Raw genomic sequence first — 26,166 nt, forward strand, 5'->3', positions numbered from 1 at the left:
ATTTTGAAGAATTCCCATTTTTGTTCCGTGTTTAACCCTGTGAAAATAATTTCCCACTTAATATGTTGCAGAGATGCCCTCATCCTATCAAATTTGCACATCTAAAATTTAGTCTTTTAGTTACTCCCTTATAGAATTGCCTCAGCAACAGAATCTCAAAGGAGACCATGTTATGATCACTATTCCCTAAATGGCCACCCACACAAATGCTAGAGATGAGTTCAGTATTATTAGTTATTACAAGGTCCAACAGAGAGTTGTTCCTAGTAGGTTCTTAAACGAGCTGGAATAAAAAGTTGTCATTCAGCATATTTACAAACCTACTAGCTTTTTCTGTCTTGGCAAACCCATTACCCCAGTCACTGTCTGTAATAACTTGACCCGGCTGTGTCTATTTGTAAGAGTAGCTGGGCTTCATACTCGTCACTTATACAAGGTGGTTTGTAGCATACACCAAAGATAATTTTCTTTGTAATCTTTTGCCCAGTTGAAATCTCTACCCAGAGGGATTCCACACCCTCACCGGTGCCAGCTATGGTTATTTCTTTAGCGCATGGCTTTACATACAAACATACTCCTCCACCCTTTTTTGTCCCTCCTAAAAATGGTGTAACCATTTGAATTCAAGTCCAGTCACATGTTTCATCCCACCAGGTCTCAGTGATACCAACTATATCATAATTTTTAGAGTATGCTATTAACTCTAGGTCTCCCACTTTACCTGACAAACTCCATGCATTTGGCAGCATACAGCGGAGGTTACTACTTTTCCTTTTGAAATTTGCATTACTTAGCGGAGAATTATATCTTGAGTTAGTATTAGCCTGTTTTCCTTGTAACAGAGGGACCTCCTTAGCTGGTAAACTGGTAAACTGTATGCCCCCTCTCTCCCCTCCCATGACCCCTTACTAATCCCACTGTCCCATCTACCCTAGCTTCCCCATAATTCTTTAAGCATTTAGATCCCTATGCTTCCACTGTCTTCCTAAACTGGCATGTAGCACAGGCAAAATTTCGGAAAAAATTACATTGGAAGACCTTCCCTTAATCTTACAGCCTAGATCCCTGAACTCACTCTTTAAGGTCTTCCATTTACCATTTATTTTGTCATTAGTAATAAAATGTACTAAGACAGCTGGGTCATGCCCAGCCCCACCCAATAATTTGTCTACCCGATCAACCACATGTCAAACCCTGGAACAAGGAAGATAGCAAACTGTTTGGTTGTAGTGATCCGGATGACAGATTACCCTATCCACTTTAATAATAATTGAATCCCCCAATTCAGTCGGAGGAGGCGACTGAGAACTTATACCATTTTCTGGTATCCTCCCGAGATAGACTGATACAATACAAATGTTTACACCAGGTTTATTTGACACCCACCAAACTTCACAGATTTGGTAAAAGGGATAATAGTAACTGTAATATTTCAGACGGATCAGGCAGACTTCCTACACATGACTTGGCAATGTCCTCATATACAAAACTTTTGGAGAGCAGTCACAACCTATCTATCAGAGCAGCGGGTCCTTCAATCATTGCTGTCTCCCCACTGTTGTTTGTTGGGGGTGCTGGAGGGAGTGGTTGTGGGCAAGTACTGTGTATGACTCTTCTCATTAGAGGACTACTATATTACGCAAAAAAGTGTATTATTGTGAGATGGATGGGGCCTAGGATACCCACGCTGGGAATGTGGAAATGTCAAGTTAATAATGTTTTACCTATGATTAAACTTACCTACCTGGCACGGGGAATTCGAAAAAATTTGGCAGCCATGGACTGAGGCTGAAGGCCTAAAGGACTAGGATGTTTGAGCTTAAATTGAAATGCGCAACCTGAGAATTGTATGCATATCCTGATAAATACGAGTGAACCCCAGGTGGGACTGTTACCCCCCATCTTTATTTCTGTGTTGTTTGAAAGAAAATCAATAAAAAAGTTTTGTTTCAAAAAATAAATAAATAATTGAATCCCCTACGACAATCTGCTTAGGCCTGACACTGCTCTCCTCCCAATCACTACTAGAGAAACTAGTCTCCCGGCTGTTCAGCCCCATCTAGAATTGCCATATATGGTTTGTGTGGAACCTTAGACTGTACGCTCCACTGGGTCAGGAACTGACGTGAATTATGTGCAATCTTTGTAAAGTGCAGTTGAAATGTGTTGGTACTATATAAACACCAGGATACAAATATATTTGCAAAAAATAATAAATAATCATAATGTACCTGCTTGTCAAATGCCACCCAGGATGGGGCATCGCTGCCAACTCCTTTAGGGAATACACTAAATTTAGGTTTTAAATTCTGTCCTGGAAGAGGTTCTCCTCCAATTCCTGTTTTTTCTGTCCCAAGCAACATGGAAATGTCATTGCTGTAGCCAAAATGCTGGGATTTGTGGAATTTTTCTTTTCCTAACTAAAAAGACAAAATATAAGATGTATTACAAAACACTAAGCTTTAACTGGTATTTTCAGTGAAAATAATAATCCCTAATTGTTTGAGCAATAGTACAAAATGTGTTATATTATTGTTTATTCCTGCACATCAAAGAAAGACACCTAGACCCAGTATATAGAGATACATATTTACTTTTCCCTTGCCATTTTCTTCCTATATGAATGTTAGTAGAGCACAAAGTAGAGCATTATTTCAAAGAAAAGTTTGCACTACAGCTTCTTTTAGTAAATGAGCTATATGGTATAATGCAGGGCTGCCTAACTTGAGGCCCTTGGAGCCTCCAAGGGATTTTTATAGCACCCAGCTGGGTCAAGTACTCCTTAGGCCAAGGGCACATGGAGCGCTGGTTCTGCTTCTCTCCCCCTGCTTATTTATTCAGGCTGAGTGAAGAGGATCTGCTCCATGCCCCATCTCCATTCATTTGAATAAGATTTGCATGCATGCAGTCCCACACAGTAGTGTAAAACAGAGCTGAGCCTGAAAATGTTGTGACTGCACATAAGAGGATCTGATTCAAGTGAATGGAGATGGGGCAACTTCAGGTAATTGCTGTCAAGTTACATCTTATAAAGCGCTTATAATCTATGAAGTAGAGCATACACACGGAAACAAAATGGAGAAATCAATAGCATAATTGGGCATATATCGCATCAGTGAGAACTTTACAAGTGACTTATAAAGTACCTTACCTGATACCCTGGGATCCTGTTAGCAGAAAACTGCACTGGCCAGGGACTCTTCTAAGTGAGCACCTGCATCTATTTTCTTTGTGCACATGCGCAATACAGTTAAAAGTTGAACTGTAACAACTGTCAGCTTTTTCACTCTATTGCAAATGCATCTGTCCCAGGCACTGAAGACAGAATAAGAGAAAGAAGAGTATTGCTCAGTAGTGCTTAGTAAGAAGTACCCCAGGCTCACACAGTTTTCTACTAACAGGAGCACCAGCCAGGGTATCAGGTAGGTGATAAGAATCACTAGGAGAGAGCTGTCTAACATTTGGCACCCTCTGGTGATTTACACTATAGTTCCCAGTACCAATAATGTACATGTAGGGAAGGTCATGGTGAAGTATACAGATATAAAATTGGCCCGGATGGAGATTACTAGGAGATGAAGGTAAATATTTAGAGGAACAGGAGCAAGGTTCCACTTGATTGTAAGACCAAGACTATTGCCTTCAGCAGTGGCATAAATGAGCCAGTAGATTGATGCTATTGGCACCTGCCATTAAGCTCCTATGTTTGTAAATCAGCCCCAATTTAAGGAAATGGGGCAAGCATTTGGAAGGTTGATTTCAGTATTCTGCTTGTCTTATAGAAGAGAAACAACAGCCTGAAAAGCAAATAATGTTGAGTTTTTGCACAATTCTTCAAGCAAGCCATGTGTTATATCGGATATTCAGGAACTTCTAAGATATATATATATATATATATGCGAAAAAGAGCGACACTCACAGGTTGTTTTCAGTGCAGATAAATTGTGCTTTATTCCACTCTGTGGAATAAAGCACAACTTATCTGCACTGAAAACAACCTGTGAGTGTTGCTCTTTTTCGCAAATATTTACCCACTTTGGCTGGCACCCAGGACTTCACTGAGTTAACGGATTTAACCTTTGGATTTCGTATATATATATATATATATATATATATATATATATATATATATATATATAATTTCAGCAATTGTTCCTACTATATACAGTACAATATCATATCTTTTTAGCCTTTGATTGGAGCACAGCATTAATCGATTAGCAGGAGAGTAGATTACATTTTTGAAATGATATCTAACATTAGAGTCCTAAATTATATTTTTCTAACTCACTTTTCCTTGTATGACAAAGTGAAGAAGCTGCTAGCAGTCACAACTGGAGCATTCTATATCCACCTTAAAGGGCTTGTTCACATTTATACAGGATTAAATTTTAGTATATTATAAATTATGTTATATCTATGCTAGGCAATGCATCAAATGGTATTTATATTTTGATTTGCATGTTTTTTTAAAAGATTATTCTTCATTTTCTTTTTCAGACTGCAATTGAAAATGCTGACCCTGGTAACCAAAAATTAAAAAAAGAAATAAACAGATCGATTTTTGCTTTTATAATTATTTGGGCACTCTTCTGTTGATCTATATTTACTTGCAAACTGCTGCCTGGTTACTAAGGTAATTAACTTCAAGCAATCAGAAAGCAATTGAAATACCAAGCTTGAAAAAATGTAGAAGACTAATTCCTCATAGCTACTAATGGTATTTGAACAAGTTTATTTATTAAATATGTTAGTAAAACAGCCTAACAAACACCCTTCCTAGTTATTTATGATTTAGCTTTTTCTTGCTGTTTTCAAGCATCACAAATTCCATTCATCACTCATATCATTTAAACAATTTGTTTATACTTACATTCCTATTAAAGGAATTCCCTGGTAGAAAAGGTAAAGCCATAATCTTAAAGAAATTGTAGTGCTGGCTGAATGGCTGTCCGCAGAGTCTTTCACTGTGGCTCTGGAATATAAAACTTCAGTCCTGCTGCTATAGAGAAAGCATTGTTTTACATGTTGCCCAGTAACAACAAACCAACAGTGCTTTTTCTTTTATAGGTGCAACTTTATTAACTTCAATAGTTTAACAACAAACACAAACCTGAATACACACAAAACAAAGTCTATTTATTTATACAGAAACACTGAGTGCCATTGGCTTGCATTTGTAACAAGTAATTGTCAATACGCATATGTAGTTACACTTTATTTGCTTAAAGGGTACCTATTATTCAAAACAAAAAAAATAGTGCCTAATTCTGCTCTTAATGAAACATTATTTTACCTCACTCTAAAACCCTAGTTGCCACCTTTCCTCCCGACTAACTCTGGCCAGGGAGGCTTGACCGTGACATAGTGGGGTGGAAGGTGTAGATGTAGACCTCCTCGCCTTGGGAACTTTCTTGACTTTACCTAGCACTGACTGACCTGCGTTTCACGACGCTCCGATTAATTATGTTTTTTATTTAAATCAGGATGTTACTTTTATATCCTTTGATGCATGCTCAAAAAAATTGAGAAATGCATGTTGAACAAAGGTTGCACCTGCATTAAAAAGTAATTAACCGGTTTTGCTGCAAAGAACATGCACCCAATTAATTGCCACATGTACAGATTTTCTTCTGTAATTGCATTTAATTGTCCTAGCAATAAATAGCAGGGATTATTAATCACCGAATCTCCAGGTGACGCAAACTATAATTCCCTGCAGCTTTTAGCTGTCAAGGAAAATTAAGAGTTAAAGTTTATCAACAGCTGAGATGAGTAAACTGCTCATCATTCTTTTAACCATAATAGCTGAATATATTTAGGGTAGGACTCCACGTGTGATTTCCGTGCGATCCGACACGCTGCGCAAAAATGCAGGCATCACATTGGATTCAACAGAAATTAGATAAGTAATAGCATTGTCGGATGTTGTCGCAGCGACATGACTGTGGGATGCAGAAGCTGCACGCTGCGTCTGCATCCGGCAGTCACGTTGGATCAAGGCTGTGACACCATCCGACAATGCTATTACTTACATTATTTCTGTCGCATCCGACATGACGCCTGCGTTTTTGCGCAGCATGTCGGACCGCGTGAAAATCGCCGGTGGAGTCCTAACCTTAAAACGATATATTACAGTGTGGCTATTAAAGCCTTTTGCAGTTATATTTTATGTTAAACCTTCAATAGGACTAGTTTGAAGCCATTAAATCTTTGTTTAGAAATGTCATTGTAATTGAAACATAAATTAGTCCTTTCCAATATTTTATGAACCTAGTATTATCTTGAATAGAAAAAATTATTTTTGAGAGTGCCTGTAAGACAACCAGTCACTGCATCTGTAGATATAAAATAAGCAAAGCAACATTACCGTTGTTTTGTTTTTCTCTGCCAACGTTGTCCCTGTGTTCTACCTTATCATAGACCAGTGATTTTGATATTTATTTCATTTAAGCTCCCCATTGCAGTCCATCATTTGGTCAGAGTTCTCTTTAGCTTGTAATAAAGTTTTAGATATTTAAAAATCTATCAGTCATATTACAGTAGTTCAAACAATATGTAGGATATTCTAATTCTAATTGGCCTTAGGCTGATATTTCATGAATGTCAAAAACATTCTGTTTGGACCCCCAACAGCTGCTTCCTCCTCCCCCCACCCAGTTGGAGAACTATGCTACAGACCATTTTGCTCCAGGCATGATAAATTACACTTTGCTGCAGGACAGTGCATGGTAATGTTAATATACCTGATTAATTCATGTATTCTGTTTGGTCTTCAATATTTTATAGGCAGGAATATCTGTTCATTTTTTGGGGGGGCACAAACAAGTACAATAAGTAAAATAAGTACAATTTAAAATGTTTAAGTAATTATTCGGAAAACTGTAATCCAGAAAGATCCCAATTATGGGAAGGCCATCTCCCATAGCCACTATTTTAATCAAATATTTATTATTTTTTAAATGATTCCATTTTCCCTGTAATAATAAAACAGTACCTTGAACTTGATCCCAACTAAGATATAACCAATCCCTACTGTAGGCCAAACAAGCTTATTGGGTTTTGTTAATGTTTCAATGTTCTTAGTAGACTTAAGGTATGGAGATCCAAATTACGGAAAGATCACTTCTAAATAAATGAATGAAACTAAGAAAAATTTCTATGCTACAGCACAAAGTCATAATGAAGAATCGAGTACTTTTGGTATTTGCATCTGGTTGAGTATAATGAATGGGTGCTCAAATTGACTTAGTTTTGTCTGGTGTACATATCAGTGACTGTGTAACTGTATCGTATTTTTTCATTTATATTTATTTTCAATTGGAGAAGCAGCCTGCCTTTAATGCTTGCTAAAATGACAGGGCCTTTGCTCCCTATACACAGCTTTAAAAAAAATAAGTTGTCATGCTGTTATTTTAAGCAGGGAGTTCCCCTTAAATGGGACTTGTCACCCAGACATAAAGGGGGTTATTTACTAAAAATCAAATTAATCTTAGTTTATAAACTAAACTCGTGTATCAATCATTTTTCTTGAAAAAGTTAGAGATAGAGTAAAAAAAAACTCTGCAACAAAATGGAGGGTCAATTTGAATTGTACTGAAGCTGAAGCTCTGAAAACTCGATTTTATCAAATTGTCGCTGCAGAAACTCGACTTTATTGGATTATAAGTAGAAAACCCAGACTTTATCGGATTATCCATTTTAGATCACGATGTCAAGAAACAACTTAAATGACATCTGCCATTAACTTCTACATGACCTCAACAGGTTTGAGATGGAGTATTTTCAGCAGCTTTGGGGAATGATAAATCTCTAAAAATTTGAGATTTTATTTTTCCAAAAAAGTGTTGGAAGGTGAAAAAACCTTTAAGACTGCTTTAAACTGCAATTATATTTTCAAATAACTTTAAGCAAGTGAAGGTTTCCTTCTTAATAGTCCCAATTCTAGTAATATAACTAATGATGCATGGTTCACACATGAAGAAATTCAAAAGAGACTAGAACATTTTAAGATTAACAAAGGTCCAGGGCCAGATGGTATTCATCCCAGGGTACTTAGCGAGCTTAGCTCTGTGATTGCCAAACCTCTTTACTTAATTTTTCAGGATTCATTGAGATCTGGCATAGAGGAGTACCGCAGAACTCTGTACTAGGTCCCTTGCTTTTCAACTTGTTTATTAATGACCTGGAGGTGGGCATTGAAAGTACTGTTTCTTTTTTTGCAGATGATACTTAATTGTGCAGAACTATAGGTTCCATGCAGGATGCTGACACTTTGCAGAGTGATTTGTCTAAATTTGTCCAGGAATACTGGGCAGCAAACTGGAAAATGAGGTTCAATGTTGATAAATGCAAGGTTATGCACTTTGGCAAAAATAATATAAATGCAAGTTATACACTAAATGGCAGTGTGTTGGGAGTTTCCTTAAATGAGAAGGATCTAGGGGTTTTTGTAGATAACAAGTTGTCTAATTCTGGGCAGTGTCATTCTGTGGCTACTAAAGCAAATAAAGTTCTGTCTTGCATAAAAAAGTGCATTAACTCAAGGGATGAAAACATTATTATGCCTCTTTATAGGTCCCTGGTAAGGCCTCATCTGGAGTATGCAGTGCAGTTTTGGACTCCAGTCCTTAAGAGGGATATAAATGAGCTGGAGAGAGTGCAGAGACGTGCACCTAAACTGGTTAGAGGGATGGAAGACAAATTATGAGGGTAGACTGTCAAGGTTGGGGTTGTTTTCTCTGGAAAAAAGGCGCTTGCGAGGGGACATGATTACAGTTTACAAGTACATTAGAGGACATTATAGACAAATAGCAGGGGACCTTTTTACCCATAAAGTGGATCACCGTACCAGAGGCCACCCCTTTAGACTAGAAGAAAAGAACTTGAAGCATTTGAAGCAACGTAGGTGGTTCTCTACAGTCAGGACAGTGAGGTTGTTGAATGCACTGCCGGGTGTTGTGATGGCTGATTCAGTTAATGCCTTTAAGAATGGCTTAGATGATTTTTTGGACAAGCATAATATCAAAGGCTATTGTGATACTAAGCTCTATAGTTAATATAGGTATGGGTATATAGAATTTAATTAAAAGTAGGGAGGGGTGTGTGTATGGGTGCTGGGTTTTCATTTGGAGGGATTGAACTTGATGGACTTTGTCTTTTTTCAACCCAATTTAACTATGTAACTAACTATGTAATGTTGAAGCATCAGTCACAAAGTTGAAGTTACACAGGGGTTGGATATTCCAACAAGACAATGACCCTAAACACACTTCAAAACCTACATAGGCATTTATGCAAAGGGAGAAGTACAATATTCTGGAATGGCCATCACAGTCCCCCGACTTGAATATCATTGAAATCTATGGGATGATTTGAAGCAGGCTGTCCATGTATGGACGAATGGTCAAAAATACTGCCATCCAGAATCCAGACCCTCATCAAAGACTATAGGAGGCGTCTAGAGGCTGTTACATTTGCAAAAGGAGGCTTAACTAAGTATTGATGTAATATCTCTGTTGAGGTGCCCAAATTTATACACCTGTCTAATTTTGTTATGAATCGTATTGCATATTTTTTGTTAATCCAATAAACTGTATGTCACTGCTGAAATACTACTGTTTCCATAAGGCATGTTATATAATACAAGGAAGTTGCTACTTTGAAAGCTCAGCCAATGATAAACAAAACCCAAATAATTAAGAGGGGTTCCCAAACTTTGTATATATCTATATACAAAAGTTGTGCCATACAACAAAACTATACAGGAAGTATAACTCTGATTATGCTACAGAAACAGCCTGATACGGTCTTGCTGTTGTGCTTCTGGCAAAACCCTCAAATAAAACTCGACCATCATGAAGGCTGTTAACATCTTCAAATCGTTCATGGGACCTCTGCCCTTGACTCCTACATGACTTTAACAGGTTTTAGATGATGTATTTACGATTCGAGCTATTGCCAGGGTCGGGGTATAATAAATCCTGAAAAATTAAAGTTTTTTGAAAAAATGCAAGTTTTTTTTAACCCGAAAATGTGAATTAACTCAAAAACCCAGTAAGATTGTTTTGCCTTCATTATGTTTTAATTATCTCTTAGTTGGGATAAAGTACAAGGTACTTTTTATTATTACAGAGAAATGTAGAATTTACAGACACACTAGTACAGTACTTCTGTATCAAAGCTAGGCATTACCAAAAAACTGAACATACTGTGGGTGTACATATAAATTTCTCCATTCATATGAAGTTCTCAAGGAAGATCAAAGCATACTTTTAAAGGCCTTTGAGAGCGTTGCTGTATATGCAAGGCAGTCAAAGGGCTTTGCCACTGGCCCGGTCTCTGTTGTACTGCAGTTTTACTTATCCAACATGATTCAAAGATCTGCTTTCTCAAGGGCTAGATGTTTGATCATGCTATGTGGAATTCTTAAATGGGGCACAGGATCCTGCTGTTTGTCCCATTGTATTTATTAAATAGAATTACATTATTGGCTTTTATATTCCCCTGCACCAAGTAGAGCAGATAATGAACTACTGGCAAATTGATGTATAGGGAAATATCAAGAAACAGGAAAGCGAGTATAAAGCATGAAAATCACGACAATGTATGCCATGAATGAATCATATAATATTGTTGGGAATTAAATATTAAAAGTAGGGATGCACCAAATCCACTATTTTGGGATTTGGTCCGAACCCTTTGTAAAAGATTTGGCCGAATACAAACTGCATCTGAATCCTAATTTGCATATGCAAATCAGGGTCAGCGGTCATGATTTTAACTATTTGGATTTGGTTCGGTCAAGCACAAGGATTCGGAATCCTGAAAAAAAAAAAAAAAAAACAAAGCTGAATCCTAACAGAATACTGGATTTGGTGCATCTCTAATAATAATATTTTTTTTATGGGCACCGATAAGTTAATTGCTTCTGTTTGAAAAATGGGGTACTTTAGTGTAATGCAACTAATTCTTATTTTCCATGTATCAGACTGTACCTTATACTAAGGGCTTGGGGTCATTGCACCTGGTTCAGACAAAGTAGACCATGAATGGTTAAGTATGCATTTATTTAATTGAAAACTCAGGGCATATTGTGCCTGGGATATACTACTTAAAGGATCGCTACCTCACTGAGAACACTTTAACCAGAAGTTGTATAAATGCAATAGTAAAAACATACATTGGGGCCTATTATTTTATATTTCCAGTTTGAAAACCACAATATCAGTAAAAATCAATGCTTTCCAAGCTGATGCAGCTGTGTTCCACATATAGTATGTACCCTAGACACAGTAGAGCAGATACCTTGGGGCATGTTTAATAATCAGATGTAGGGGAGCCACACAAGCTACCTTTGGCTCAAGTATATCAGATGCAGTACGAATTTCAGATTATGGTGTATTTGGACTTCTGTTTGAGTGAAGACACAAGACTATCATAGTGTAAAGTGTTTTCTATAAATAGAACAAAAAATCCAGTGACTGCTACTCAAATCTAATTTAAAACAAGTACTTTAATCTTACAGCTTTGATTTGCTTCTATTTTCTCAGACACGTCTCAGGATATGGGGCATTAATTCTATTCACATCCAGATCTTTCATCAATAAAACCTCTTGTGTTAATGCAAATATAATTAGAATAATTGCCTTTTAATCATTTGTGTTGTTCACATACGTTTTAACAATGCAACCTATATTTTCTGTCACTCTAAAGAAGACTTACACCGTGCAATACCATCAAGTGGATTTTTGCTACTTATATATTTCTTCATAATCTATATATTGCACAAGATTCAATTATTTTCCTTTTTAAATAACAATCACTGCCAGGTTTGATTGCCAGTTACAGTACATTGTTTTGGCACTTCTCAGAAAAACAAACATACTGTTAAATATGTAATGCAAATTTATGGAGTACGGGAATCATGAATATTTGTGGGTCTTTCATGACAAAAACACATAATAAAACCAAATGCAACACACCAACTTTTCAGAAACTAAAAAAACATCAATATTAAGAACAGTAGTGCAAAGAATAAACGCATACATGAACTAGCCAAAAAACAGTCCATCAATACAGATTAGGCACTCAGTAATGCCATGACCTCTTTGAATATAAGCATATGCCATGAACATCCTAAAAGTTAAAAAAAAAGTGTCTTCTTTCCACCCAAGTCCATATTCTCAGCTCCATTTTTCTGTGTTCCTGTAGTTCTTTAAGAGGCAAGGCCAATTAAGAACCCACCCACAAATCCACCAGATACAACAATGTTTTTCTTAAAAAAGTCAGTAGACTGCAAAAGAAAGAGAACAGAAATTAGGAGATCTGATTACAAAACAAAAAAATATCAAGTTTATTCTTTAAGGCTAATGAACAGTAAAAATTGCCTAAGACCACAGTCTATGGATTTCAGCAAGATTGCACTCACTAAAGCATTCAGACTGAAAAACACTTTTTTTTCCAGCTTTTCCCATTAAACAATGAAATGCTGCATGTTTATTTATAAATTAACTTTTTGTGCTACCTGATTTTTGGGGACAATGTAGTTTTACACCAATTTGGGCTGCCAAAATAGGTGTATTAAGTATACTACAGGTTTTAATCACAGTCATTGCCATTGTTGCAAATAAGGATTAAAGTGAGGACTACAAACATTTCTTCCTAAATATGACTGCACCCAATATCACTAAAGAACAGGCCAAGTATTTTTTTTTTACATGAATAACCCACCCAGTAAAACCTTGGCACCATACACTAATACTGCACAATGCCTGTTTGACATATGTGCCCCATCCTATTGAAGGATAACATAAGATGAGGACCTGCACACAGATAGCACCCCAGGGTATCTCTGAGCTGTGCAATGGGTATTGGGAGTGTATTAAAAAATCCCCAACTATTATTCACCTTTAATGCAATGAAATTTACAGACCTTTCATTAAAAATAATACAAGTGTAATTTAAACTAGTTTCTTCTCTCAAATATACAAGATCCAATTCAGGGAGCGATTTATGCTGCAAATATACACATGCATATTTGGAAATCAAAGAACATTTACAGTACATTTTAATATGTGTAGCCTTTCCATGCATTAGTGCAAAAAGACTATAAACTGGGATAAAGAAACAATTTCTCTTACATACATACTCGTTGGGTGTTGTGCCCGTCTCACTTTCTGTTGTGTTTGCTCGTGTAACATTTAAGACAATCTGTGCCAAGGTTTTCCTCAGAATAGGTTGAATTTCAATATATGGCTACTGAAGAGTGGCATAACTATACGAGAGGGGATGGGGGAAGCGAGTCCAATACCTGCAACAGGGCACGAAGCACCCATGTTACACCACTACTTCTAAAACTCATTTAAAAAGCACCTATTGCCCACAATCCGGAAAACAATGCAGTCAGTTGAAAAAGTGTTCTGGGCTTTGGGATACTTGGTACAGGTTCTATCAGCCCACAGCTGCGTTGGGGAGGGAAAAAAAATCCCGATAGGTGTCCTTTAAGCAAATATTTTCAGCTCTTACCTTTTCAATTACAGTGTTAATTTCAGGTGTCTTATTTGCTTCCTTTTTAATCTTTCTTTTAGCCTTGTTCACGTCTTTCTCAACTCTCTTCCAGTCTATTTGTATATATCCACCATGACTGGCAATCTGGAGAAACAAAAAGATAAAACATTAGAGTGCTGCAAAACCCGTACTTCAGTGTAAGCAGTGGTAGATTCAGAAAAACACATTATTTTGAACTTCAACTGGGTGCTCAAACATTTTCTTGCAAACTTTCTTCAACACTGTTCATTTTGATTAATGGTGTCAGCCTACTTTTATTCTGCTTTCATGCAGAGCTCTAAAAGTGGTTAGCTCATACAAGCAGAGAAGTAAAGTGACATAATACTGCAATAACCTTTCTGCTATAAAACCCAATCTAAGAAGCAGAAGGCAAGGCAAAAGTAACAATAGGGTGGCTCAAAAACAGTGAATCTCCTGCAAGGCCCAGTAAAAGTGCTGATTTCAGTCAGCCTGGGTACTGGGACACTATTTGAAAATTGAGTTGAATAAGTGTCAACTATCTAACCTGAACATCATGGAGAAAATCTGCATAAGAATGGACAAAAATAATTTCTTAAAGTTATACAAAGCTAGTATGAACTTATCCCAAAAGTCTTTGCTCTGCCATTGCAGGCAATGCTGGTTCTAAAAAGGACAGACTCTGGGGTAATTATTTATGTAACAGTCAGCTTTTTTGCTAAAGAGTAGCACACCTAAAAAAAACTATTACTATGTTTCATAATGTCCTATACCAAGCAAATGTTTAATTGGTCTTTATTTTTTATTGTATTTGATTAAATTGCCTTTATCTTTTGCATTTTTCCAGCTTTCAAATGGGGTGACAGAACCTGGAAGCCAAAAAAACAGTGCCACAGATTATTATTATTATTTGTTTTGATTTCTTTTATGTGTGGATTACTTGGGTTGTTATATACATCCAGTGTAAATTTTATGTCAATAGCCCCATTAGAATTATATTTACTGAGAAAACTGTTGACGTGTTAAATACTTATTTTCCTGCTGTATAAAAACTTGGTGCCCCAAAATGATTCTACCTTTCTTGTCCCTTGTCCTTTTTCCTAAAACAGGCAGCACTGACTGCTCACTAATTCTGTGACCCTTATTAGTATCCTAAGTAAGAAAAGTCAACAGCCATGAAGCAGGACAAGTCCCAGACGGTGACAGTGTTAATAGGCAGTAAAGCAAAATTTTACCTTTTAAAGTATTAATCGACTTTGCATGAGTGCTATCCAGAAGAATGAAGTAAATTGCTGGGGAATTAGATACCTTCCCATTGTACTAGTTCATAAGTGTATACTGCCATGATTTCCTAAGGTAAGCAATTATATTCACCTGGGGGGTGCACAACACATACACACGTCCCAGTAAATACTTTTACATTAATAGGTTAATTAAGAGGGGTTTCAGCAGCAAATAAATGCAAGAGAGTGGGGGAAAAGTCAGAGAACAGTGAATGGTTTATTCCCCCAGTCGATTTTTGCAATCTGCTCCCCAGCTTTATCAGTTAAGTACTGAATTACCTGAAGGAGAAGGAAACCCCCACCTACTGCTGTTGCAGCAAGTTTGCCAACTTTTTGAAACAGAAATCCAGCACACCTATAAATACAATAGAAATATTTTAATACATTTAGCAGTTATATTAACATATATTCTGAGATTTGTAAGACATATTCTTCTTACATTGCAAATCTATGCATGTTAAAATGTCCACAACACAGGCACATGACTACAGTCCAGACACACAAGACAGCAAAAGTCAGCAATGCTCACTTGTGAGTTGAACCTTGCTGGAAAACTCTGGTTTGCCTAGCTTATGTGCTGTGTGGTCACTGGCTAGACTTGCAGCATAAAGTAATTCATTTTTAAGAGCTTTGAAAGAAAGTAATAAGGAATTTACTCTATGAAATAGTATACCACCCCAATTTCCAGTTCCTTCATAGCCCTAAAGAAAATAACATCATAACAAAAGGATGTTCTAATTTAAACAGTCTTATTTTCTAGGCTATTGTCCTGTTTTTTTCAGTGCCACTAAACTGTAAAGAAAGGACCAATGGGTATATTAAAAAATATATACATTGCTTACCAGCCTGACACGCCTCCAATTACAATTTGTGTAGCTACAGAATATTTTTCTGTAAGTGGCCCTGAATTACGCCCAAACAAGCGGTTCCACCAATGGTGACGTCTGGCATACTCTGTTAAGTCCAACACTTCATATGATTCATCGTCACTGCTGGGTTCTAAATAAAAAAAAAACAAACAAAAAAACAAACATATATTGAGAAAATGTTACCATCTATATTAACTACCTGTATCCATTTGTGCTGTGCTCCTGAACAAGTGAATATGTTTGTACTCTTTTTGCTCATGTATTTTAAATAATTCTTAAAGAGGGATTCTAGTGTGAACAAAAATATAATACCAGATTTATTTTATCAATAAAACAGACTATACAATTTATGAAATAAAGTTTTTCTTTCCTATGCTCTCCCTTCCCCAATCTGTATTTCTAAAGGTGGGCTTTGTGTTGATTGCAGAGGGTTATTTTGAAAATTAGCCCTAAAAAATTGTCTAGGCATACAACTCCAAGTCCCCTGTAAAAAGAGAGAGAGTTCAGGATGGGTATATTAATTAGTAACTTGATAATCTCAGAAAAAGTACATCACTTTTTACTGATTATATTTAGAAAGTGTCTTATTCCCTTGAGATTTAGCTCATATTACATTTTCACAATAGTTGCCATTGAAAGGAATTGAATTTGAGGATTATCTTCACAATTTAGGGGTCATTGCAAATCATCAAGCAGAAATACTGACATATTGTAAGTCGCCCTAAGCGCAGGTAACTGACATCAGCCCAGAGCATGTGCAGAGAATCAGCAGAAAAGTAGGTATGCCTAAAGCATGTGCAGTGAATCAGCAAAAAAGATGGAGGGGAGCTACTGGGGCCATATTCGGTGACATAGATCTTCACTGCTAAAGGGCTGTTGTTGCCTTGGACTGGCAAAGAACCTAAAAACATAATGTGCAGCATGTCTAGCCTACTTTGATAAGCTTCAATTCTCCTTTAATGACAATGTAGGTTTAAATGTACCTATTTAAACAGATGCTGAAAATGTGAAAATTAACATGCAGCAGTGCCCAAAATCCTTTATTTATTTATTTATTTTTTACAAAAGAGTTGCACCAACCTTGTAAAATGTAAGAAATTGTATTCACTGGGAGGGTGCATGTGTGTGCAAGAAACTGCCCCACCCACAAACACCATATAACTAATCTTTTAATTATACACCCTGTAACAGCAGCTAATTCTGCTCAATTAACAGGTTTTTTTTGGAAATTGCCTTTAAATACTTGCACTTCCACTGCCATAACCATAGCCAAGTGCTATGGGCATGAAAACATGTACAGCTTTGCCAGAGATATTTCCTTAAATAGTTTGCTATGTCTTTACATTTAAAAATATCTACTGAAATATTCATAATTTTTGGTTTAAACAGCAAAAAAAAAAAAATTAAAAAAAAGAGTTCTAAAAACATTTGGTGTCAAGAATAAGTCTGGACCACAAACAAGCTTAAAATATTTGCTGATTTTCATCCAGTAGACAGTACTCCCGTTTGATTAAAACTGTCTATATTGCTTTTTAGGACGGCAGCATAATGCAATGTTTCGAGTGGCACTCCACACGAAACATTGCATTATGCTGCTGCCCTAAAAAGCAATAAAGACGGTTTTAATCAAACAGGAGTGCTGTCTACTGGATGAAAATTTGTATACCTTGATGTGGCCCTTGTGAACAGGCTACAAGACATGCACCCAACCATAAACGTGGGCAGAAAACATAAGTGCGGTCTAACCTGTGCGGTGTGTTAAAATATTTACTCTGCATGGTCAGTCATTCAGTTGTTTTTCTGCACCTGCAGGGACACTATTCTAACACATTCAATAAATGTATTGTAGTTCGTAAAAAGGGTGACTTGGGACTGCTATAATGAAGATGATGATGATGATACTGCTTTTCAGTTAAAATATTTCACAGGGCTGTGCCAAAATTCAAAAATATTCATACCAACCAGTTATAGAAATGCAATTTGTAAGCACAAATAAGTGAGCTTGTATAGCTCTTAAGTTTCTGCTCCACTACTGGGTGAAAATTTCAGTCCAACTCAAAAAATAAAATATTACCTAAAGAAAGAAATAGGCATGATAAGCATATTATATATTCAATTATACAACTATTCCATGTATTTGGCAACTTAATTGCTATTCAAATCGGTAGGTAGTCAGCCGAGAAACAAATTTGGAAAATGACAATATATTTTATAGATGCAAAGATTTCTCTTGCCGAATGACCGATTTTAGTCTGACCAATCCTTCGAAATTATCGTGCGGTTAGTGGAATTCGAACCATCGTACATCTTACGATTTTTCGGCCGACATCTGTCAGGAAATTGATCGGCCAGGTTAAAAAAATCTTTGTCGGCCCCAGTGCAATCTATCTATGTTTGCAGGGCCAATCAGGTAGCTCCCCTTTGTTTTCCTGGCAAATTGGTCTTTTTTAGTTGATGGTCAATTCATACGATCTTTCCAAATAATCGTGGTCTCACGATGACGATCGAATCTTTTAAAAATCTTTACATCTATGGGCAGCTTTAGAAGAGACCCAAAAACAGTGATGCAGTAACCAAAATGGTTATACAAAGTAAAAAAATTTTTTATTAAGACATGTATAGCCTTCCGAGTAACAGATCTGTCAAGAAGCCTTTAATGCTGACCTGCTCTATTGGCTGAAGAGAACGCTGCTTTCATCTAGAAACACCATTAAACAACCTATATCGCAAAGCTGCTAAGAAACATATGTTCTTTAATTATGAAACATTAAAGAATTACTCCTTTACGACAGTCACCGGCTGTTCTATAAATATCCATACACAAACTGCTTACGGCACGCATTTACACGTACACATGTATAGATAAACACATTCATTCACACGCTACGGAACACCTTACGCACAGACCACCGATAAACACAAGTTATCCGCACGCGTACATCTAACCAAGCCACGAAAACAAATCATTTATTGCTTGCTTTCGGTTACCGGTGACCTCTTTACCTCTCCGGGCAGCCATGACTTTCTCCTCTGCTTTTTTTTTTTTTTTTTACTTTGCTGTTACGCAATACGTCACGTTCGCAGAGGGCGGGCACCCGCTAATACGTACGGAGGAACGCTAACAAGTTCTGTATAGTTGACGCATGCGCTTTGGAAGTTGTACCAAAGAATGTATTGATTTGTGACATAATCTGTTGTTATAACTGCGTTCTTCTATAAAACTACGTGCTTCTCATTAATAAATATGTAGCAGAGTACAGGGGCTGTAGGGAGTGAAGCTTACTTTAGATTATAATAATATATTATGAATGCCAGTAGAAGAATGATGAATGGGTATTATTCTAGGCAATAAATTCTACTAACTCTTTAGGGCTCATTAATAATGGACTACAGGCCTTTGGTAGGACTTTCCAAATAATAATTTTCCCAAATACATTCCTGTAGAAAAAAAGTTGTAGTTTGTGTGATATAGTAAGTAAAGTTGGTACTTATTATTGTAAGGTGGCTTTGGGCTACCCCGGGGTTGCCACATAAAATTACCGGCCTTCCTATATATTTTTCTTTTTTCCCTATTAATAACATTGGGATCAAAGCCAGGCCAGGTAAAATACCAGCCAGATGGCAACCCTAACTACCCCCACTAATGCTGACTCCCTCCTCCTCTGTGTAAATAAAGAGATCAGCGGAGTATGAGAGGAAAAAACATAACGGAAATAGGAAGGCAGGTATTTTTTTCCAGAAAATTCATATTTATTACATTATACCATGCATACCAGGGACATGAGAAGTTTTGGGAGAAAGGCTTTACATAGAAACAGAAGAAAATCAACAGCCCTGTGTGTTATTAGCTTAAAGATGTGATTAAACACTACTGAAAGTGACTGAACTGCAAAAAGGTTTTTTGTTGTTTTTTTTTATGGGGCATTGTAAACTCAAAAAAATTGCCAGAGCACAGAGAAGATGCAGATAAAAAATGCTGGAAATAATGCAGGGCAGTTAATGATAAAAAAAGACAAAATGCAGACTGCAGGTTGACAGTATAGGTGAATACTAAATACATAATGTGGCATTTACTACAAAAAAAAAGGCAGAAATGCAGATTGTAGGGTCATTGAAGAGATTGCAGTTGAGTAAATTATGTAGCAATTATTTGTAAATAAACAGAAGAAAGTAGGTGCATACCTCCCAACAATTTGGAAATAGAAAGAGGGAATGCACTCCGTGCAGCAACAAATTTGACCATGCCCGTTTTCGTGTCCACACCCCCTAATTACCATGCTCATTTTACAAAACTTGGCAGGTCATAAAAGTTTGAACACATTTCTGTGGTTTTTAATGTGTTTTTACAGTTTTGCTAATGAAAGTGAATTGCCCTTTAAGCTGCAAGTCACAGTTTCCCCAAGAGACCTGCTTACCTTAAATTGTTACAATTGTTTCTTTGCTTATCTTAAATTGTTACAAAAGTATCCAAGTGCACCTGCCATGTATTCTGGGCTCTCTGCCAAAAGCCAATTAAGTTTTAGAAACTTAGTATCTTTTTATGGCTGTTTAGTGAGATCAAAGCGAAAGTCAGGACATTTCAGTAACGATTTGAAACTGTGTGTTGAGCTGTCAAAATCCGGACTGTCCCGGGAAAACGGGACAGTTGGGAGGTATGTAGGTGTTAGTTTATAACTTATTGGTAAAGTCCTTTCTGATGACTTGTGAATTATTTATGTATTAGAGAATGTGTTTGCTCTCCTGGATAGTCATGGAAGCCCAACTTGACATCCAGTTAGGTCGAGATATGGAGTTAATTGATGTTTGGATACCCATACAGCTTTAATAGAATGTATGGTATACACATTTTCCCATACATCTATAAACCTGTTATAAAGAGGTTCTGACCTCAATGAGGAGTAGAAGAGGCTATAGGAGCAGAGGATTGGGAAAAATCATGTGAATTTATTATACTGGAATTTTCAGTATATCCTCTTAAAGGGGTGGTTCAGTATATTATAGAATGGCCAATTCTAAACAACTTTTTAATTTGTCTTTATTATTTATTTTTAGTAGTTTTTTAATTATTTGCCTTCTTCTTCTGACTAATTCAAGCTTTCAAATGGGGGGTCACTGTCCCCAACTAAAAACAAATGCTCTGTAAGGCTACAAATGTATTGTTATTGCTATTTTTTATCTTTTTATTCAGGCCCTCTCCTATTCATATGCCAGTCTCTTATTCAAATCAGTGCATGGTTGCTAGGGTAATTTAGACCCTAGCAATCAGATTGCCAAAATTTCAAACTGGAGAGCTGCTGAATAAAAAGCTAAATAACTAAAAAAAAACAAAAAATGAAAACCAATTGCAAATTATCTCAGAATATCATTTTACATCATTCTACATTCTACATCATACTAAAAGTTCATTTAACATTTGAATATGACCAAAATTAAGTTGCTATATGCAACTACCTGGAAAAGTAACTTGTCGTTTGTTGGGAGGATGGAGGTACACACACAGTATCAACTTTTATTGATTAAAGTTAATAAAAAGTGGACCAAATCCTCTATAGAACCTTGGTCTTTCAAAGCACGCTCCCGGCAGGGATGCCCGATTCATCCTTTTTTTGTGCATGCCGAATCTTCTTTGACACCATGCTTCTGGGTTTTTGACTCGCGGTTGCATTGCCCAATATAGGTCAATTTTCATAGTTCCTGGGTGTTTAGTTCTAGTTGTCTCAGGTGTTACGTCTCCAGTAATAGCTGCCCAAAAGAGAGCCTGTGAGAGGTATCGTAAAATGTCACCTATCAGGTGGCTGATAAGGTTTGGTTGTCTTCCAAGAACATTCCTCTAAAAGTTCCTTCCACCAAACTAGGTCCTAAATTCATTGCTCCCTTTCCTGTGTCTGAGGTCATTAATCCCACTACTAAACTTAAAATTTCTAATTCTTCTCATGTTCCTTTGTTGAAGGCCAGGGCCCGGCCAAGGCAGGGTGCACACATCACCACGCCCTCCGTGTGTGCATACGTCTGCACGTGTATGTTTGCTCTAGCACACTCCTGTCTCAGAGGCAGGAGCGCAAAGTGTACTGTAAAGTACTTGGCTGCTCCCGTAATTACCTGCAGCGAGCGTCCTCTTCACTTCAGGAACTAGGGGCAGCCAGGGAGAAGAGGTAGATGCTTGGCGCCCTTTCACCTTTGTACCCTAGGCACATGCCCCTTCTGCCTACCCCTACTTCCGGCCCCGTTGAAGGCTCTTCTTATCATTGTTGCAGGTCAGGCTTATTAGACAGTTTCATGCCGAGTTTCCTGATAAGCCTAGGGATCCAGTGGCCCCCTCTAGAGGAGGGGTAATGTAAGGATATCTTTTAAAGTACTCCTTCAGGGCCGCACAATGTGTCCTTTTTCGCACGTCTAAATCTTCTTTGAAGCCGCGCTTCCGGGTTTTTCATGTGCGCCTGACGTCCTTGTGCTTGGCGCGAAATTCAAATATTGAAAGGCGCCATGTCCTTTTTTGCATTGCCCAATATAGGCCTATTTTCATAGTTCCTGGGTGCGAGTTCTAGTTGTCTTGTCTGTTCCTGATCTTGTCTGTCCCTAACCATTCCTAGTTTGCTGCCTAGTTTTCATACCCTGATTTTACGCTTTCCCACATTGTACACCAAAATTTTGTCCAGATGTTCCTAAATATCACTGTATGGCCTCTGTGAATGTTATTATTAGTGAAATATAGAGGTTTAAAATACTAAACAGATGCGCATTTTGCCATGGTTCTCTCAATATAGTAAATATTCCATTTCAATCAGTCTCTACCTCATACAGAAATCACTTTTTTCTTTAGGTTGTGCATATTTCTGAGAGGTTTTGCACATGCGCCATATTGTAACATTAATGATGCAATGGGTAACCCTTTTCATTAACACAGTAAATGTATTTCAAAGTAAGACAGACTCCTGTGCTTATATCCTTTGGTACTTAAAGAATAAGTTGCTTTAACACATTTCCCTGAATTTATATTTTCCTGAATTGTATGTATTTTTTTTCTGGTCCCCTGAAAGTAATTCTAGTTTTAAAGTAGGAAAAAGAAATTAATAGAACTAGCTATATTTATTTGCTTTAACTTTTAGAGTCCATGCACATTAACAAGATAATTAAACAGTGGTCCCTATTTAACAAGCATTGAACAATGACAACTGCTGATAATTGGAATCTGAAGGGCTCGGAACTTCTAATTGTTCAAAATGAATACAATTTATACTAATCAGCCTACAAATCACATGGTTTTACAACAAAGGGCGTTACATATGCATATATAAAATGGCCAGGCTGCCTCTGTTATACACAGTTCCCTTTCCAGTCCAGCCACATATAGTGTATTATGCCCCATACTTCTAAGCAGGGCCGCCATCAGGGGGGCACAGGGGGTACACTTGTACCGGACCCGGGCCTAAAGGGGGGCCCGGCTGTGCTGCGCTTTTCCCCCTTAACAGCGCCAAAGTCATGCCACACCTGCGGAAGTCCCGAACCGCCAAAGTCCCAAAGAGTCAAAATCTCAAAGAGCCGAAGTCCCGGAGAGTTAAAGTCCTGGAGAGTTGAAGTCCAGGAGAGTTGAAATCCCGAAGAGTTGAAGTTCCGAAGCTGCGAAAAGACCCAAAGCCACGAAAGGAGCTGAAGTTGAAGTCCCAAAGCCGCAAAAAGACCCGAAGCCACAAAAGGAGCCGAAAATGAAGTCCTGAAGCCGCAAAAAGACCAGAAGCAACGAAAGGAGCCGAAGTTGAAGTCCTGAAGCCGTTTCCAATGCATTGCCAATGTTTTTTTTAACTTATTGGGGGGCCCTGGTCATCAATTATTTTTTTTAACTTGTAGGGGGCCCTGACCACCAATGTTTTTTTAAAAAACTTTTATGGGGGCCCTGGTGCCACTTTTTTTTTACTTATATGGGGGTCCTCACCATCAATGGCTTTTTATAACTTGTGTGGGGGGGTTTACTGTTTTTAGCGCTGATGTCTGCATGGTCATTTAACTGTGGTGTGGGCGAAGCCCAGAAAATGTTGTTGTTCTGGGCCCTGTCATTTCGACTGGCGGCCCTTGGCAGATTTATCAAGGGTCGAAGTGAAAATTAGAATTTTTGATTTCTATTCTAATTTTTGAGTTTTTTATGGCCGAAACTGTCAAATTCAACTAGGAGATTGTTAAAATTTGATTCACATTTTATTTAAAATTTGAATATGATTTAGAAATGTATCATACACTGGCCCTTTAAGAACTCGAATTTGACTATTCGCCACTTTAAACCTGCTGAATTGCTATTTTAGCCTGTGGGGGATGTCCTGGGATCAGTTTGGAGTTGTTTGCTGAATATCTGAGAAAAAACTTGAATCAAATTCAATTCCTCCCGCAATAAACCAGCAAGGGTTTACCCTGCTAGCATTCCCTTTCTTCCATATTGGGCATGAGGTCGCCGATTCCTCTTCCACTGGACACCAGGGATTGGCATTGATCAAAGGGTGTGCCAGGGTGTGCAAGTGTAATTCATAATCTCCAGAGAGTAGTTGAGGTCACAGGCCTGGGTCAGACCAAACAGCAGTGTGGTTCAAAATCGGAATCTAAGTAATAGTCAGATACAGGCAGAGGTCGGTACATGTGCATAATGGCGAGGACAAGAACAGGCAAGGGTCAGGATCACGAATTAGACAAGAAAAGCACACCCAGGAACTATAGTAATAGACCTTTACGTCGGGCAATGAAAATAGAACCTTTGTGCCTTTAAATATTTGAATTTTAGACCAAACCGTGATGACGTCACGCGACGCTCCGGATATAGCCAAAAGTACCCAAGCACTGCACGAACCCTGAGTGGCAGGAGTGAGTGAGGCAGGCTTCCCCGCTGCCCCACTTGACCACAAGATACTCTTACACTAAGAATGAGATGGCATGTACGAGGGCAAATATTTTGGCTCAGTGATCAAAATTGGGCGCTCTAAAAAAAGTGGCATGCAATTTTATGGGAGATAAACATCTAATTATTTAATATAATTGCTACAAACCGAGATGAGAAAGGGATTTAAAAAGCCTCAAATGGGGGGGGGTGACAATTACTGTGCATACTCTGGACCTTATTAATTAGTTAGCCAAAGGTGCTGCTAAAAGATTCCCTACAGCTAAAGGAAACAGAGACTGCACTAGGGGTACTGCCTAGGGCACAAAGGTGGAGGGGCGCCAGGCACCATACCTCTTCTGCCACCTTGTCCCTAATTCAGACCCTTGTTTCCCCACCTGTGGCAGCAATCCCTTCTTTTGGGACGCGCAAGCTCTTCTGCGCATGCACATGCATATTCAGCTACTGCGTGTGTCCACTCTTGTACACACAAGTGCATCAGGAGGGGGGCAATGTAGTCGGCCAGGTTGCCTTGGGCGCCCAGCCGTCTTGGCCCGGTTCTAACTTCGCCCAGCCGACTTGGCCCGGTTCTAATAGGAAATTTTGGTTTAACAAGCCAAAAACTCGATTTGATCTAGTTGCCTTTTGTATGGGATACATACATACAGTGGCATTTATGTATTGGTAAATTGGGTGTGGTATGTAAAAGAGTGGTCACAAAGTGGGTATTGCTTCTTGGTCTTTTTGACTCACTTTCAAGTTTTCAAATGTTAGGAGGTTTGCCACAGTAAGAGGGAGAACCCCAGTAATTGGGCACTGGGTAGATAAGGGGAGAAGAACTAGAATGTCTGAGATGAGAAGTGTTAACTGCAAAGCAGCAGTGAAAAGCACAGAGAAAAAAGGGTGACTGGAAAACAGAAGAAAACATGAGAAAACAAGAGGAAAGCATAGAGTAGAACAGGCTATGGTATGGGAACACAAGCCTACATTTTGCCATCTGTATTAACTTCATGTGCAGCTCTTAGCTTTATTAATATTGTGCTGTGCATTACATTGGATCATAGTAGAACCTCATAAAGAGATCATAATCCCTCAGTCTAGTAATTTTAAACATCTGGTGGACTTGTTATGGGCACTAAAACTAATGGCAAATGTGGTAGATCCATAACACCCAAGTGTGCACAGTGACAGGTGCATGCAATAGAAGCAAATGGCAGAAGGCAGTGCCAGGGGAAAAAGACAGAATCCACCACATCTGATATTTAACTGTATTTCCAGTAAGGATGTGATGTGGCCACCCAAGCCATTTTTATTTTCTTCAGCCTGCCCATGATTCCAGAATGTATTTATATAATTAGTTAAAAATAATTCTACCAAACAAAAATTATATTGAATTATTATTATATTGAAATTAAATACATTGAAACACATTCAGAACACTGATTCACAGCATTTTCATAAAATAGCATGATCAGTTTAAAAAAAAATAATCTGTTTTTTAATTACAGTTTCTTATTAAAATGCTTAAAATTTGTTGAAAATGTTTCCTTTCGCATGGCATACATACTGTATACAGTGAAACCACAATTTTACACACCCTGATTTTAACTTTTCCCTCATTTTACACATT

The 26,166-nt window shown here is 37.8% G+C and overlaps 2 protein-coding genes across 3 annotated transcripts in view; both read right to left on the reverse strand.

Moving 5' to 3' along the window:
• The window catches only part of efhc2.L (EF-hand domain containing 2 L homeolog), a 60,171-nt gene extending 54,128 nt beyond the window's left edge, over positions 1 to 6,043 (reverse strand). The window contains exons 1-3 of one of the 2 annotated variants that reach the window (XM_018246656.2): positions 4,874 to 6,043; positions 3,152 to 3,315; positions 2,232 to 2,420 (exon numbers count right to left, since the gene is read on the reverse strand). In XM_018246656.2, coding sequence (XP_018102145.1) covers positions 2,232 to 2,363 — 132 coding nt within the window. In that variant the 5' untranslated portion in view covers positions 2,364 to 2,420; positions 3,152 to 3,315; positions 4,874 to 6,043. The remainder of the gene's footprint in view (positions 1 to 2,231; positions 2,421 to 3,151; positions 3,316 to 4,873) is intronic. The other variant, XM_018246655.2, reaches the window with a different exon arrangement.
• Positions 6,044 to 10,062: 4,019 nt separating this feature from the next.
• On the reverse strand, positions 10,063 to 16,104 carry fundc1.L (MGC82241 protein). The gene is given in 5 exon segments (NM_001093050.1): positions 10,063 to 12,295; positions 13,528 to 13,653; positions 15,090 to 15,165; positions 15,653 to 15,815; positions 15,818 to 16,104. Coding segments are annotated over 5 exon segments (564 nt in total). The 5' UTR covers positions 15,939 to 16,104; the 3' UTR covers positions 10,063 to 12,217.
• Between the last annotated feature and the right edge of the window lie 10,062 nt (positions 16,105 to 26,166).

The sequence above is a fragment of the Xenopus laevis genome, chromosome 2L (genome assembly GCF_017654675.1).
Source record: "Xenopus laevis strain J_2021 chromosome 2L, Xenopus_laevis_v10.1, whole genome shotgun sequence".
In the NCBI taxonomy this organism is placed as follows: Eukaryota; Metazoa; Chordata; class Amphibia; order Anura; family Pipidae; genus Xenopus; species Xenopus laevis.